The sequence below is a fragment of the Rhinolophus ferrumequinum genome, chromosome 2 (assembly GCF_004115265.2).
Source record: "Rhinolophus ferrumequinum isolate MPI-CBG mRhiFer1 chromosome 2, mRhiFer1_v1.p, whole genome shotgun sequence".
Lineage (NCBI taxonomy): Eukaryota > Metazoa > Chordata > Mammalia > Chiroptera > Rhinolophidae > Rhinolophus > Rhinolophus ferrumequinum.
Window position 1 is genome coordinate 96,227,689 of NC_046285.1, and position 12,482 is coordinate 96,240,170.

General features: G+C 38.5%; 1 protein-coding gene across 9 annotated transcripts in view; it reads right to left on the bottom strand.

The window, feature by feature from the left end:
* GRIK1 (glutamate ionotropic receptor kainate type subunit 1) overlaps positions 1-12,482 on the bottom strand; it is a 352,370-nt gene that overhangs the window by 37,403 nt on the left and 302,485 nt on the right. For all 9 annotated transcript variants that reach the window (XM_033087845.1, XM_033087814.1, XM_033087823.1 and 6 more), the window contains 4 exons: positions 9,921-10,034; positions 7,895-8,098; positions 7,003-7,226; positions 1,282-1,400 (listed from right to left, as the gene is read on the bottom strand). In XM_033087845.1, the coding sequence (XP_032943736.1) occupies positions 1,282-1,400; positions 7,003-7,226; positions 7,895-8,098; positions 9,921-10,034 (661 nt within the window). The remainder of the gene's footprint in view (positions 1-1,281; positions 1,401-7,002; positions 7,227-7,894; positions 8,099-9,920; positions 10,035-12,482) is intronic.

A 12,482-nucleotide genomic window follows, 5' to 3' on the forward strand; every position in this document is an offset into this window, starting at 1 on the left:
ATGTAAATGCCCTGGTAAAGCAGTATATGGCTTCTAATTAGGGCTTTCTGCAGGATTTAGAGTTCTCTGTTATGCTCTAAATTCATGCAAGCGATTCCTAGTAAATCAGGTGCTGTGTCTACACCTATTTAGCAGTGCCCGCGTAAACTATGCTTAATTACATGATGAGAGGATTTACCTACTTTCCTCAATTAGGTGGTATTTCCTCACTAGAGATACTTGTTTTTTCTCCCTCTAGTTTGTAGAAACAGAAGATAAACATTTTAAGAAGTATGACTGGGGTGCCAAAAAAAAAAATGTATACATATGACGTGTATTCATCTTTTGTTATTGGTATATATTGAGTATTAAATTTTAATACAGTTTTTTCATTTGTTACAATGTGCGTGTGTGTATATATATATATTTTAATTTTTTAATTTTTTAATTTGTTTTTGCACCCTCTGTTTTCTCAGTTGAATTTTCCTTCGCCATTTTTATTTGGCAACTTATTGTCGAATCAGCACATATTCCGAACACAACAGAATCTGTACTTTTCTTAGATTAATGCATCCAATCTTGAGAAGTATTTTCTAGACTGTACACCTGGAATCAATGCTGAGGAAAATCCACAAAAGAGCTAGATTTTATCCAAAGGATGAAAAAAACTCACTGCTCCCTTCCCAACAAGATCAAAATTTCCCCTACCATTCAAAATATATAAATTATATTACATTTCTATGGTTTAACTTTTATTTCACCAACCCCTACAGTTTCTTGTTGCTATGGTTACCAAGTGAGGGGAGCTTGTAAAAAGTTACAGGGGAAACTAAGATGAATCCCAGTGCAGTTTGTCAGAGTGGTAATTAGGTGACAGTTTTAGGTACTGTCAGCAATTGAAAGAATGTAAGTCAACTTAATTTTCAGAGGATTCACATTCCACTCCTTTCAAACCTCTCTGACTTGTGAAGTTATAGTTGAAAAGGAAAAGACTGATATCTCCATTTATGAAAATTTGGAAACAATTTCTAAGGTACTTTATTCTTTACTTCCCCCTAGGAAAATTTGTATTCATTGCTTGAAAAAAGTCTTATTTTAGGTATGTAGCAAAGGCGTTCCATTTAGTTCATATTTTTGTCTTTGTTATTTCTAGAACCAGCTAGGAAGTCAGGTTCTATTTTTTTTTTTAATTCTGGAGACAGTTTTTCAGCCTACCCTCTAGCTTCTTGGTGGAGTTTACCATCGTGAAAGCCTTTCAGCAGACTGTGGGATGCATGTGACAAAGATGGGCGACCGATGTACCTTGCTGCATGAGAGCTCCAACTCCAAACCAGAAACTATTTAGTAAAGTAAAATTGTTTTCCACCACGTCTGAGTCAGGGTTGCATGGGTGGGGGTTATACCACTCGTAGGGTGTAAACCTGCGGTAGTTAACAGAAACAGTCTGTAAACATCAGATAAACACAGGTGGCACCTGCATAACCTGCTGAACAATACAGAAAACCCAACAATTAATGATGAAAACATCAAACCAAAACAGTAGGCCATATTCATAAACGTATAGCTTTGGCAGACAAAGTGCAAAAGAACCTTTAGACACTATATTTACCAGACTTCTTATTGCTAGGTCCTCAGATCATCCTAGTTTTGATCCATTATCGTTTTACTGAACACCTAAATGGACAGTAAAGAAAGGTTCACTAGTCTTTACCCCACCAAATAGCAAAGACGGTGGTGTGCACTTGTTGCACACCAACTACAATGTCAAGATCCTATGTTGGTAGGTGCCAGGGGACCCACAAAAGAGAGGGGTGACTGGCCTTCAAAGGGCATCTATGGAGAGAAGCCTAAAAGGAGTCTGTGTGCTCTAGTGATTTTATAATGCATCAAAGGAGCTGAAAGGTTGAAAAAAAATTAGTGAACAAAAAGGAGGTCTGCATTTGGGGTGTATTAAGTATTTTCAAGATGGAAACAAAAATCACGATCCTTAAATAAAGAGAGGAAGTTTAAACTTAGAAGTATCGAGGACCAGGCGCAGGGGTTCATTCCTGTACCACCACAGCATGTCTCGCTGGAGAATTAGACTCATAATTCCCTGTTGACTTGTTTTTAATTTAATTGTTTCCAGAACGACGAATTGTAGTCACTTGGTGGCCAACCCTAGTTAGTTAAGAAGTCGACTTAACCTCCCTGGCCTCAATTTCCTTATTCGTAAAGAAGAGAGAATCCAGATACCGCTGAAGGGTGTTAAAATCCGCGGAACGTAATAGGTTTTCGGTTCTTTCTCTATGTCTAAACAGAGGAGGTCCCTGCTCTGTGGTTATGTCGGAGGCTATCTTGCCAAAATTCTTCCAAAGAGACGTTAGCAGATGCTCCGCGAAGTGATCTGGAAATGATTTAAAATGCAGTAGTTCTTAGCACCTGGAAGCTCTGCCGTTGGCTATCAGGTCCTTGCAATGCAAGCAGGAGGGTTAGCGTAGTATATGAAAACACCGCGATGCCCATGAGAATATATGGAGTGCTCTCCAGCCATAAGGTTTCTGCAGTAAACAATAACCGATAGCTGATACTTGGGGAGAACCGAGATTAAGGTGAATACATTATTTATAGCCCAAAGCAGGGCACATTGTGAATTATGCGCGAGGAACTGGGCAGACAGTTCCTCTTAATGGAAAAGCATTCTTTAGCCTCCACCCATACCCCCCGAACTTCTTCTGGAGAGTGTACAGTCAAGCCTTAGGGGGACTGGGTAACAGCCTGGTAGTATATTCTGCAATAATGTCATCTGACTCCTGGCTGTGCCTTCTCCACAGCTGCAGTACACACAGCACAGGTTCCTGTGCAGTTTAGGATTATAGCTTTAACTGACAATGTCATGTCAATACATTTTAATTACGGTGTCAACAATATAATTAAGTTTTGAATTTATACACTCTTATAACCAGTTTGCTGAGCTGAAGAAATGAATGCCAATGTTAATGAACCTACTAATTGAAGCAATATGCAGAGTAAAGGTGCCGTTACTTAAACAATATCATTGTCGCTTCTATGATAATTTAAAATATTAATTGCAATAAATTGAGAGGCTTATGCATTCAAAAGGAGGTGGTTTTCTAAACAGACTGCAAAACCTGGCAACTGTGAGCCCCTGATATTCTGGCATTTCTCCCGCATATAAGCTCTGATCAATGAGCTCACCACTTCCCTCTTTAGAGTGCCCCTTTTAACTTGGTTTTCTTTCAGTAGTTTAGACTTTGTAGTTATAAGTGAACAATTAATCTAATTTTCTGTGACAAAAAGGAAAACTGTGTGAACAGCAATGTGATTCTGCCTGTTCTGCAGAGATAATTTAGGTTCTTTCTCGTCAGTTTTTTGAGTGGCTTGGGGAACGTGTGGACTGAGGAATATGAAATCAAGTGATGATATGATGCTTTTCTGTAAGACCTTGGCTTTTCATAATGCAATAGACCTCCCCATTGCCTGGATGTAAATATTTCCGCTTGAAATTCCTAATGCTTGCTTAAGGATAGCCCGTGTGACAGCAGTGTCATCATCAGAAAATCTGGGGGAAAGGTTAAAACATGACCTGCACAATGGTATTCTGAAGTTGCCATCCCTAATTGATACTGATCTTTAGTAAAATGACAGAGAAAGGGGCAAATGTGCTTAGACTCTGTGTCAAAACTTGCATATAAAAGAGTATCATTATATCGAAATGCAAAGGTTCATTTTTGGGTTTATGTTTGTTATGACAGGCTTTTACATGAATGGAAGACATAAAATGATGATCACACTGAAGATCTTTAATTAAGGAACTCTTTCTTATGGCTGAGAATGGATATTGGGATGAATTGAAGAGAGAGAGAGAGAGCTGTGTATCTTTTAAAGCTCTATTTGAACTTGTACTATAACTGTTGGGTTTGTATTATAACCTTAGGGTTACAGTGAAAGGTTTTCTTAATTTTTTTTTTTTTTGCCAGATACCAACTTAAAAATATGTTCATTTTTATGCAGACAAACATAAATCAAAAAATGTAAGCAGACATTGTATCCTGATATTTGGTCTATTTAAACTGTGTGTTCATGATGGACATAATTTCTTCAGATTAAATATTCTTCAAAAAGTAATTAGAAAAGAAAATGTCAACCACAAAACAAAAACAAAAACAGGCACACTCATAACGAGTCATAAACTGTAATTTTTATATAGTTTTCTTTGTTTTTTCCCATTGATGTTTAACTATAAATTCAGTTCAGTTCAGCAAATGATTTTTACTGCAGTGACGGGCTTTATTTTTCTTCTTTAAAAGGACATAAAAGGGTATACTTCAAAACAAATTCAAAAGCCTCTCTAGCATGAAAGATGATTAAGAGATTAACGTTTTCATTTCTGCTTCACTAACGTTGAATGCAAACCACTAAGGTGGCAACAGAAAGTCATTTTACATCTTAGATGGTTGGCGCCCAGTTCATGGCAATTGATACTATTTATTCAGGCGGGATTTTTTCTCTGTCAGTCATCTCCAAAATATATTTTGTAGCTTTATGAAGTAGGTAGAAGCAAGAATGGAATGAAAAGTGTGGAGAAGATGAATGCAGTTGAGCGTATGATCCCCACGAGAGCACCTGTGTATCACGAGGAGTTACGAGTATTTTCTGTTTCACCACCCGCTGTTTGCAAGCTTGCATTTGATGTACATCACCTCCACATCCCCAAGACCCAAAACAAGACAGTGAGAAGGGGGCGACAAGAAGAATAAGCTAAATAAAGAAGAGCTAGTTTATAAATGGTACTTTCGCTGAGTAGGAATATTGAATAGATAGTACTAATTGGAGGGAGGGGGCTGTTTTCTTCATGAAAATAGAATGAAGCCAGAAAATGTAGGGCTCTGGGTCACCGAGAGTGTATAGAGAAATAGACAAAAGAAGAAGGGGCAAGCTATGGAATGCTACGCTTTCCTGACATTCTATTGCCAAAAATAAAGCAATGTAAAGGCATGGTTGGGGTCACGTGTAAAAGGGTACTTTCAACCCGTGCAGTTGTGAGAACTTCTGGATGCTGCTGATGTGTTTTCTCCCACTGGCTTTGATCAAGTCTGTGTGATAAAAGATGTAATCGCTCATCAACATTGTCTTGCCTCCTCTATTCTTTAGCATCACTGCCTAGACAGAGCAGCAGACCAGGGTGTGTGGAAACTCACTTCTCTGTTGCCCAATGAGGCTTGGATCTCTCCACTCTCCCTAATGTCACCCGACAAGTGTGGGTCCCAGAGCAGAGGAATGGTGTTACATTCCTCCAGTGAGCCAACATAGGATTTCTTATTCATTGTTAGAGGGTACATCACTTTAGGGGAGTCATTTATCAAATGGCCATACAAGTGAGGTCTTAATTTCACTTAGGAGCCAATAATGAGAAATGTACCTCCAAAGGTGAGCAACTTACCTTCTAAAATTTGATATCCAAAACAATATTTTCTTTAATTATTTAGAGCTTGGTCTCTCAATCTTGGTGCTATTGATATTTTGTGGTACGTCTTGGTTGTAGGGCACTGTCCTTCATATTGTAAGATCCTCAGCTGCATCCCTGGACTCTACCCACTTGGTACCAGTAGCATCCTCCACCCCCAGTTATGATAACCCAAATATCTTTCCAGAACATTGCCAAATGTTCCCCAGGGCACAAAAATCGCTCTGAGTTGAGAACCACTGATCTAGGGTATTAAAGCATCAAAGGATAATGTCACTATACATACTGTCAGTATGTTATTTTCTGAGGTAAGACATATGGTAAGAGAGTTCTGGTCATTATTTAAAAGTAGTTTAATATTTAGTCAAATTTTGGAAATCAGTCTGGGATTTGGTAGTGGTACACTTTAATAGGCATGGAGAAAAAAAATTCATTTCATATTGAATGTATAAATACCCACATGTGAGAGTACAATTTTGTTCAGTTTGAATATGTCTGCCTTGTGCATCTTTAAGACCTTTCCAACCTGGGTTATTTTTTCCAAGCTTTCTTTATAATTATGCCAGGGAAAGAGTTACCTGGCATTAATCACAACCAGACAATGGACAATGACAAAGAGCTAGCATGAAGAAGTATTTCTCTTAGAAATTCCTGGAGGGAAAACAAAAATCGATTAGGGAAAAAGTTCACTGAGTTCTGTTGAAAGATGAAAAAGATTGAAAATGAGTAGGAGACATTTAAAAGCAATTATTATTTTTTTACATGGTTTATCTAGGGATATCAAATGTTTAAACCAACAGAAAGATAAAATAGGCATGTTTCAAATTCAGCATCAAAGACATTTAGAAAATATGATATACTGAAAGGTATAAAAATTCTTTGAAGAATTATGTAGAGTAGAATGGTTAAATATAGAGTTATCTCAGAAAATAAAACCTAAACTGAATCGTCAGTAGTAGCATAAAGATTGCATGCCTCCAGACTCTATATGTAAGTAATCTTTCTTTTCATAGTCATTTCTAGAATTCTCTTGACAACTCTCTAATGTTTTATAAAACAAATTTTATAAACATTTTTAAGTATTTTTTTATTCCTGAGGATTTCACAATGTTCCTTTATTCCGGTTTTTCTTATTTGCTACAATACTTCCTAGCTAACTTTTTTTCTGTTTTGCTTAAGCGAATATTCCAGAGGTCAAATATCTGGACACCATTTTACTCTTTCCAGTGAAACATTTTCAATTTATTAGCCGAGCTATTGCTTTTGTTGTAGCATAATTCTGCAGATACGGGTAAATAACCGTTTTTATCTTGCTTGAAATACTGATAAAACAAGATTAATATAAAAATTATTTTCTTATTGTCTTTTAAAAGTATCTTTCTAAATAATTGGAAGATATTTATTTACAGAGTTGGCTTTTATGAGGGGGAACTTGACAGAATAGAACACTAGGCAAAACGACTATAACACTTTAAAGTTGTTAAGCTATGTTTACCTCTAGAGCAGACAGGTCAACCTAGATCTGTTGTTGTAAATTCAGTAGTCCTTGGACTTACCTTGCAATCACGAAGAGTACACAACTGACTCCCAAGCAGGCTAAGAGCACATACATCCAAATGTCAGGAGACAGAGGGTTGAGGAAGGAGAAGACTCCTGGATTGGTACCATTGGGCTTCCGGTAGAGAATGCTGATGCCCAGGGTCATAAAGGGCTTGGAGAAGTCGATGACTTTCTCCCGCACATAGGTGATGGTGAGAGGAGCCACCGCCAGATCAGCCCTCTGCGAAAGCAAGTTCAAAATCATTGTCTCAGTTGTCGAACTTCCTGGCAAATGTCTGGACTTTTGCTGGGTACTCCTCATCTTTGTTCTCAACACCAAATGTTTCTCACACAAGTTCCTGTGATGACTGACTTTCATATAACAATGGTTGATTAATACAGTTATGTTTATGAAAGTGTATTTATTAGGAAACAGAAACCAGAAAGTTGTGAAATACATGCACACAGATAGACAGACAGACAGACAGACAGACATTCTGAAACTAAATGGAGAAAAAATCTGCGGAACGATGTCTTTTAAAAGAGCGTGTGGAAAAGCAAGGAATGAGTAACTTGGTCATATAATTAGTTGACAGATGAGATTTTGCTCTAAGCTGCAAATTTTAGAATTCTTTATCTAATTGCAGAATCACCCAAGTTTATTCTTCAGCATGGAGGATGGTCCCCATACATTTTTATCTTCAATTTTTATCCTTACTTGCCCTTCCAAGTAAGTAAACTCCATTTCTAGGTTGTTTTTTCCTACTTTTAAAATCATTTTTATGATTCAAAAAAAGTGAAACATTTCTTCTGACTCAACAAATTTTTCCTCTTTTCTTTTACTCCTTCTCATTATGCACTTTTTTCAGACCTTTAAAACCCACTTATTGGAGATGTATTTTTGCTTACGTGATCTATAAGTTCTTTGACCATTCCATTCCACTCTCCTTTGTCATTCTGGGCTCCATATTTTCCATCAGGGACAAGTTTCACATCATAAATAAAACCCAAGATGTTTGATAATTCCTTCAAAAGATCCAGGCAATATCCTTCAAATCTGTCATTTCCATATAGGGGCTTATCAGATTTCCTGTACATCACGTAGGGTTCTTCCTATATGAAACAAACCAAATATGAGAACCCTGTTATTAGGGAAGGCAGAATTTCCTTCCACAAACTCCATCAGGAGCCATAAGTTATAAAATATTTGAAAATAATTTTTAAGATTTGAGAGTGCTGAAGCCAATCCCTTACCTCCCAGCCTTTGCTAAACTCATCCTCCCTCTACCCTCTGCAAATACAGAAAACTCCACGTATTACTTTCTCTCCCTCCTCTCTCTTTGAATGAGAAGTTTTTCCTCTACTGCTGAAGACAGGGCTGAGAGTAAATGACGTGATAGAGACTCAGTCACGTTGAAACTTTAGGTCTGGAACAGCAGGCAATGGGGGACAAGATGTCTAGAAGTCTGTTCTTCAACGATACCCACACCCAAACCTCCTTTGCATGACCTGCCCTCCTTTCTGGCTTTTATATACGATCTTCATCTACTAACAAAAAGGAAATCTAAATCAGTAAATATTCCATCTTGTTCTTCAAACTTCCTATCTACTGAATATTCTTATTTCCTTATCTCTCAGCTAAATTTTTATCTCAATTTCACTCTTCACTGATTATCTGCATATTTTTGGTTGGTTTCTTTCATGGTGTCTAATTCAAAGGCTATTTCTATGTCTTCTTTTATCAGCAGCACCATTTTCTTATTTGAACTCACCTCAAATCTTATATCTGGTAATTTTTTGCTTATGCACTTACATAATAAATCCCTTATTCTATGAATGGACATTTCCTTATCACCATGTATCTATAATGTTAATTGTCATTTGACTAATTGAAAATTTATTTTATTTTATAAAATACTAGATTATTGATAGGACCTTCTATTTTTTCCAGACGTTTAAGACCCACTTAGGCTTATCCTCAAGTAAACTGATAGAAATAGGAAACTATATTTGATAGTTGCAGAGGAAGTAGTCACCAGAAAAACAAAACGTTTTTTACTATGGATGAACAGTTCTAGGAAGTTAACAATTTTAGACATACATTGGTTTGACATTGTGGACCGAATCAAATAAAGCAGGAATGTCTGAAGATTTTAGACATGACTACTCCTGCCCTTTACCCCTGGGGTTAGATTTGGGAAAGAAGGAGAATTAACAAGCTGTGGGTGGATGAGTGTATGACCAGGATTCCAACCGGAAGCAGGAAGTATCCTCACCTGGGCTTTTGAAGAGCAGTTAATAAAGGGTCTATTACATAGAAGTGAGAAAGGCAAAGGGAGACAACAAGGATGGAGGTAAGAGAGGGAGTAGGATGTAGATACCCAGGAAGCCCGTGCCCCTTAGGGCTGAGGCAGGCAGCAGGAAAGAGTGTTCCTGGAGTCCAGAACAGCTGGAGTCAGGAAGTAGGGTTGTTGGTAGCACAGGATCTGTGGCTGGGAAAGACAGAGCTTCTGACAAAGCCATTGGGAGGCAGGGAAAGAAATTTTCTTATGTCTCTTCCCCTACTTTTCTGGTCTCTTGCCAGAGTCTCCCTTTGGTTGAAGCCAACCACCAGCCAGAAAGCAAGGGACACCAACTTGGTGGGGCTGGAGACTGGGGCAGAGCAGAGTTGAGAATGGATTGGAGGTGGGAGATCTTTAGAATATTGTTGGAAGCTTATAATTCAATACTGTTATAGGATTGAATATAATTATATTCAATAATTCAATATATTATATAATTCAATCCTGTATATTAATACAAACATAGGTTTGTAGTGTCCCAATTAATAATAGACATTTGCAAGCAGAGTTGTCGGCATAAAATGATAGTTGAAGAATCTTTCGAGGTCTAGGAATCTGGATAAGATACCCTAAATTTCACATAGTTAACTTACCAGAATGGTGGTGACGATGAGTGTTCGGTTAGCCAGCGAATCGGTGATATTGCTGGACCTGTCTTTGTAACCATCGGTCATGTTAAGCCCACTGTTGGAATTCCAAATCCCAATCTACATAGAACACAGTACATCAGAGGTTGCTGGTGGTCAGCGATGGCATTCACACTAAAGAGAGGCCCCTCCTACACCAGGAATGGACACACAAGCTCATAGTCTGGGAAGAGGACACCAGAGCATCACAGTGGAAGCTACTGATTGTGGGAAAATGAAACAATGGAGGAATGAGTCTGTAGATGGCACGGGAGAAATTTGTGCTATTTGGGATGGAGGGGAAAAGGGTCTTTTTGTTTTTGATTTATTAAGCTCGTTTTTCATTTTTAAATTAAGAATTCTTAAATGAGTATCAATTTTTTTCTTCCAATATGTTGAGCACCTACTTATATGAGCACTGTTCTAGGCATTGTAAGACACAGCAATGGACAAAACAGACAAACATTTCTGCCCTTGTGGAGCTTTCAGTGTATTGATACAAACCTCACATTGCCAAAATGCTACTGTCAGTGTCTTGAAAATGTATAAGGAATGGGATGAAGGGAGTGGATGATGGAGAGACTGGGTATTTAAAAAAGAAAGGTAAGTGGAAGAAAAAGTGTGGAGGGACAGCAGACTAAGTTCTGGGCCTGTCTTCATTGAGAAGCTAGTGCTAGGAGGGGTGTGGTACCTGGGCTCTAGTAGGACTCTGTACCTCTGTTCTAGGCCTCTCTTCTCTACCCATCTGTTTCCCTGTCTTATCTGTCCACTTGACTATGAACTCCTTCAGTGAGGGTATTCATTTTCATTGCTGATTGATCTTTACATCACCTAAGTACCCCTGTTGATTGGCAGTCAGTAAAATCCATTGCTCTTTTAAAAAAACGACCTACAATTTTCTCCAGTGGCCAAGTCAATTGTGGGTTGTTAAGTCCTATAGAAGTATATTGATGTGTTTGGCGTGTGGAGGAACCCAGGAGAAGAGCTTCAGGGAATGGAGCTCTTTGTCTAAAGCTTTCCATAGGCATTTATTGCCAGCTTGGTGACACAAAATACAGATGTGCTTTAGAGCCAGGAGACCCTAATTGCTCTGTGACCTTGAACAAGATGCTCACCTTCTGAGCTTTGGTTCTCTGTAAAGGACGTCATAGGGATGTTGAAAGTATCAAATGAGAACATGCATGTGAAAGTGTTGGTATATATTAAGAGCTACACAAGCGTTAGTAATAAAGGACATCTAAATGACCACCCCAGTCATTTCGTCATGCTTGCCCTGTTATGAAAGAACTTGGAATTGTTTATATATATATATAAATTTAGAAGCAGATAAAGTAATGGAGGTATGAAAAACAGGGGCAGTTTAGGAACGTAGCATGTGGGCAAACTCTGGTATAGACCTATGCTTGATCCCTAAATATATTCCCCCACTGGGAGGACATTACCATAGGGTAGTGGGATAGAGTATGAGCTTTCCAGACAGACTTTTGTCCAGATCCTAGCTTTGCAATTTACCAGGAGTGTGACCCTGGGCAAATTAATTAACGCCGCTGTGCCTCAATTTCCTCACCAGCAAAACGGAGATAGAGGCTTTTCTAATGATTAAAGAAAATATCACTTACGGGAATGTTAGGACTCTCCTATTTCTTTACTTTGATTTACCATCTAAATACAGCAGCTGGAAATTTAGTTAACTTGACAAATATCCTTTTTTGAAAAATGGAAGTTTTTTGAAGAAGTTTCAAGGACTATCACACTGCGGGGACAGAGTCCCAGAGAGCAGTCTCCAGGCTCTCGGCCTCATGTAGAAAGGTGCTGGCTTGGTTATTAGATGGCCATCAGCTGTAATAAGATGGCCATCCGCTGTGGCTGGGTGGCCATCAGCTGTTACCAGTTAGCCATTAACCACTAATATAACTACCGTGGCTACGCTAGGGGGTTGGTTAGTTGGCAGAGAAGCGGAGGGGTTGTGGATCGTGTGGCTCCTGCTTCCTGTGTCTCCAACCCAGCCGACAGAGAGAATATAGTGGTATGATTCCCCTATCTATTGCTCCATTGTTGTTCCTTTTTGGCCTCACCGTGTTCTTGTGCAGGGAGCGGGACCAGAGACCCCCACATGACACACACATTCACACAGCAGTGTAAACTATTTCAATTTCACTGTTTTCTTTCTATACTTAATAAGGGTTAGTTGGTTGGTGAAATAAGGAGGTAGTTTTTGCATTTGAAAGTATTTTGATCCTGTATGTGAAGAGGTTACTAGAAGTAGAATTGGGATGTAAGAAAGCACCTTCAATAACCATTCAGTCTTTCCAGGGTCAAGTGCGATGTCTGTCACTTAGAACCCACACAATGCACAAAATGTCTGTTAGTTAAAGAATCTTCAGTTTTCTTTGGCTGGCTTTAAACCCCCAAAAGAGGGATAACTTTTTCTTGTCTCTCTTCTCAACGTCCACCCCTTCTCTCACTTTTTTGAGGTGGAGACTCTTGCTTCTAGGAAACATAACTCACACTAAAACACCTGGAGTCTAT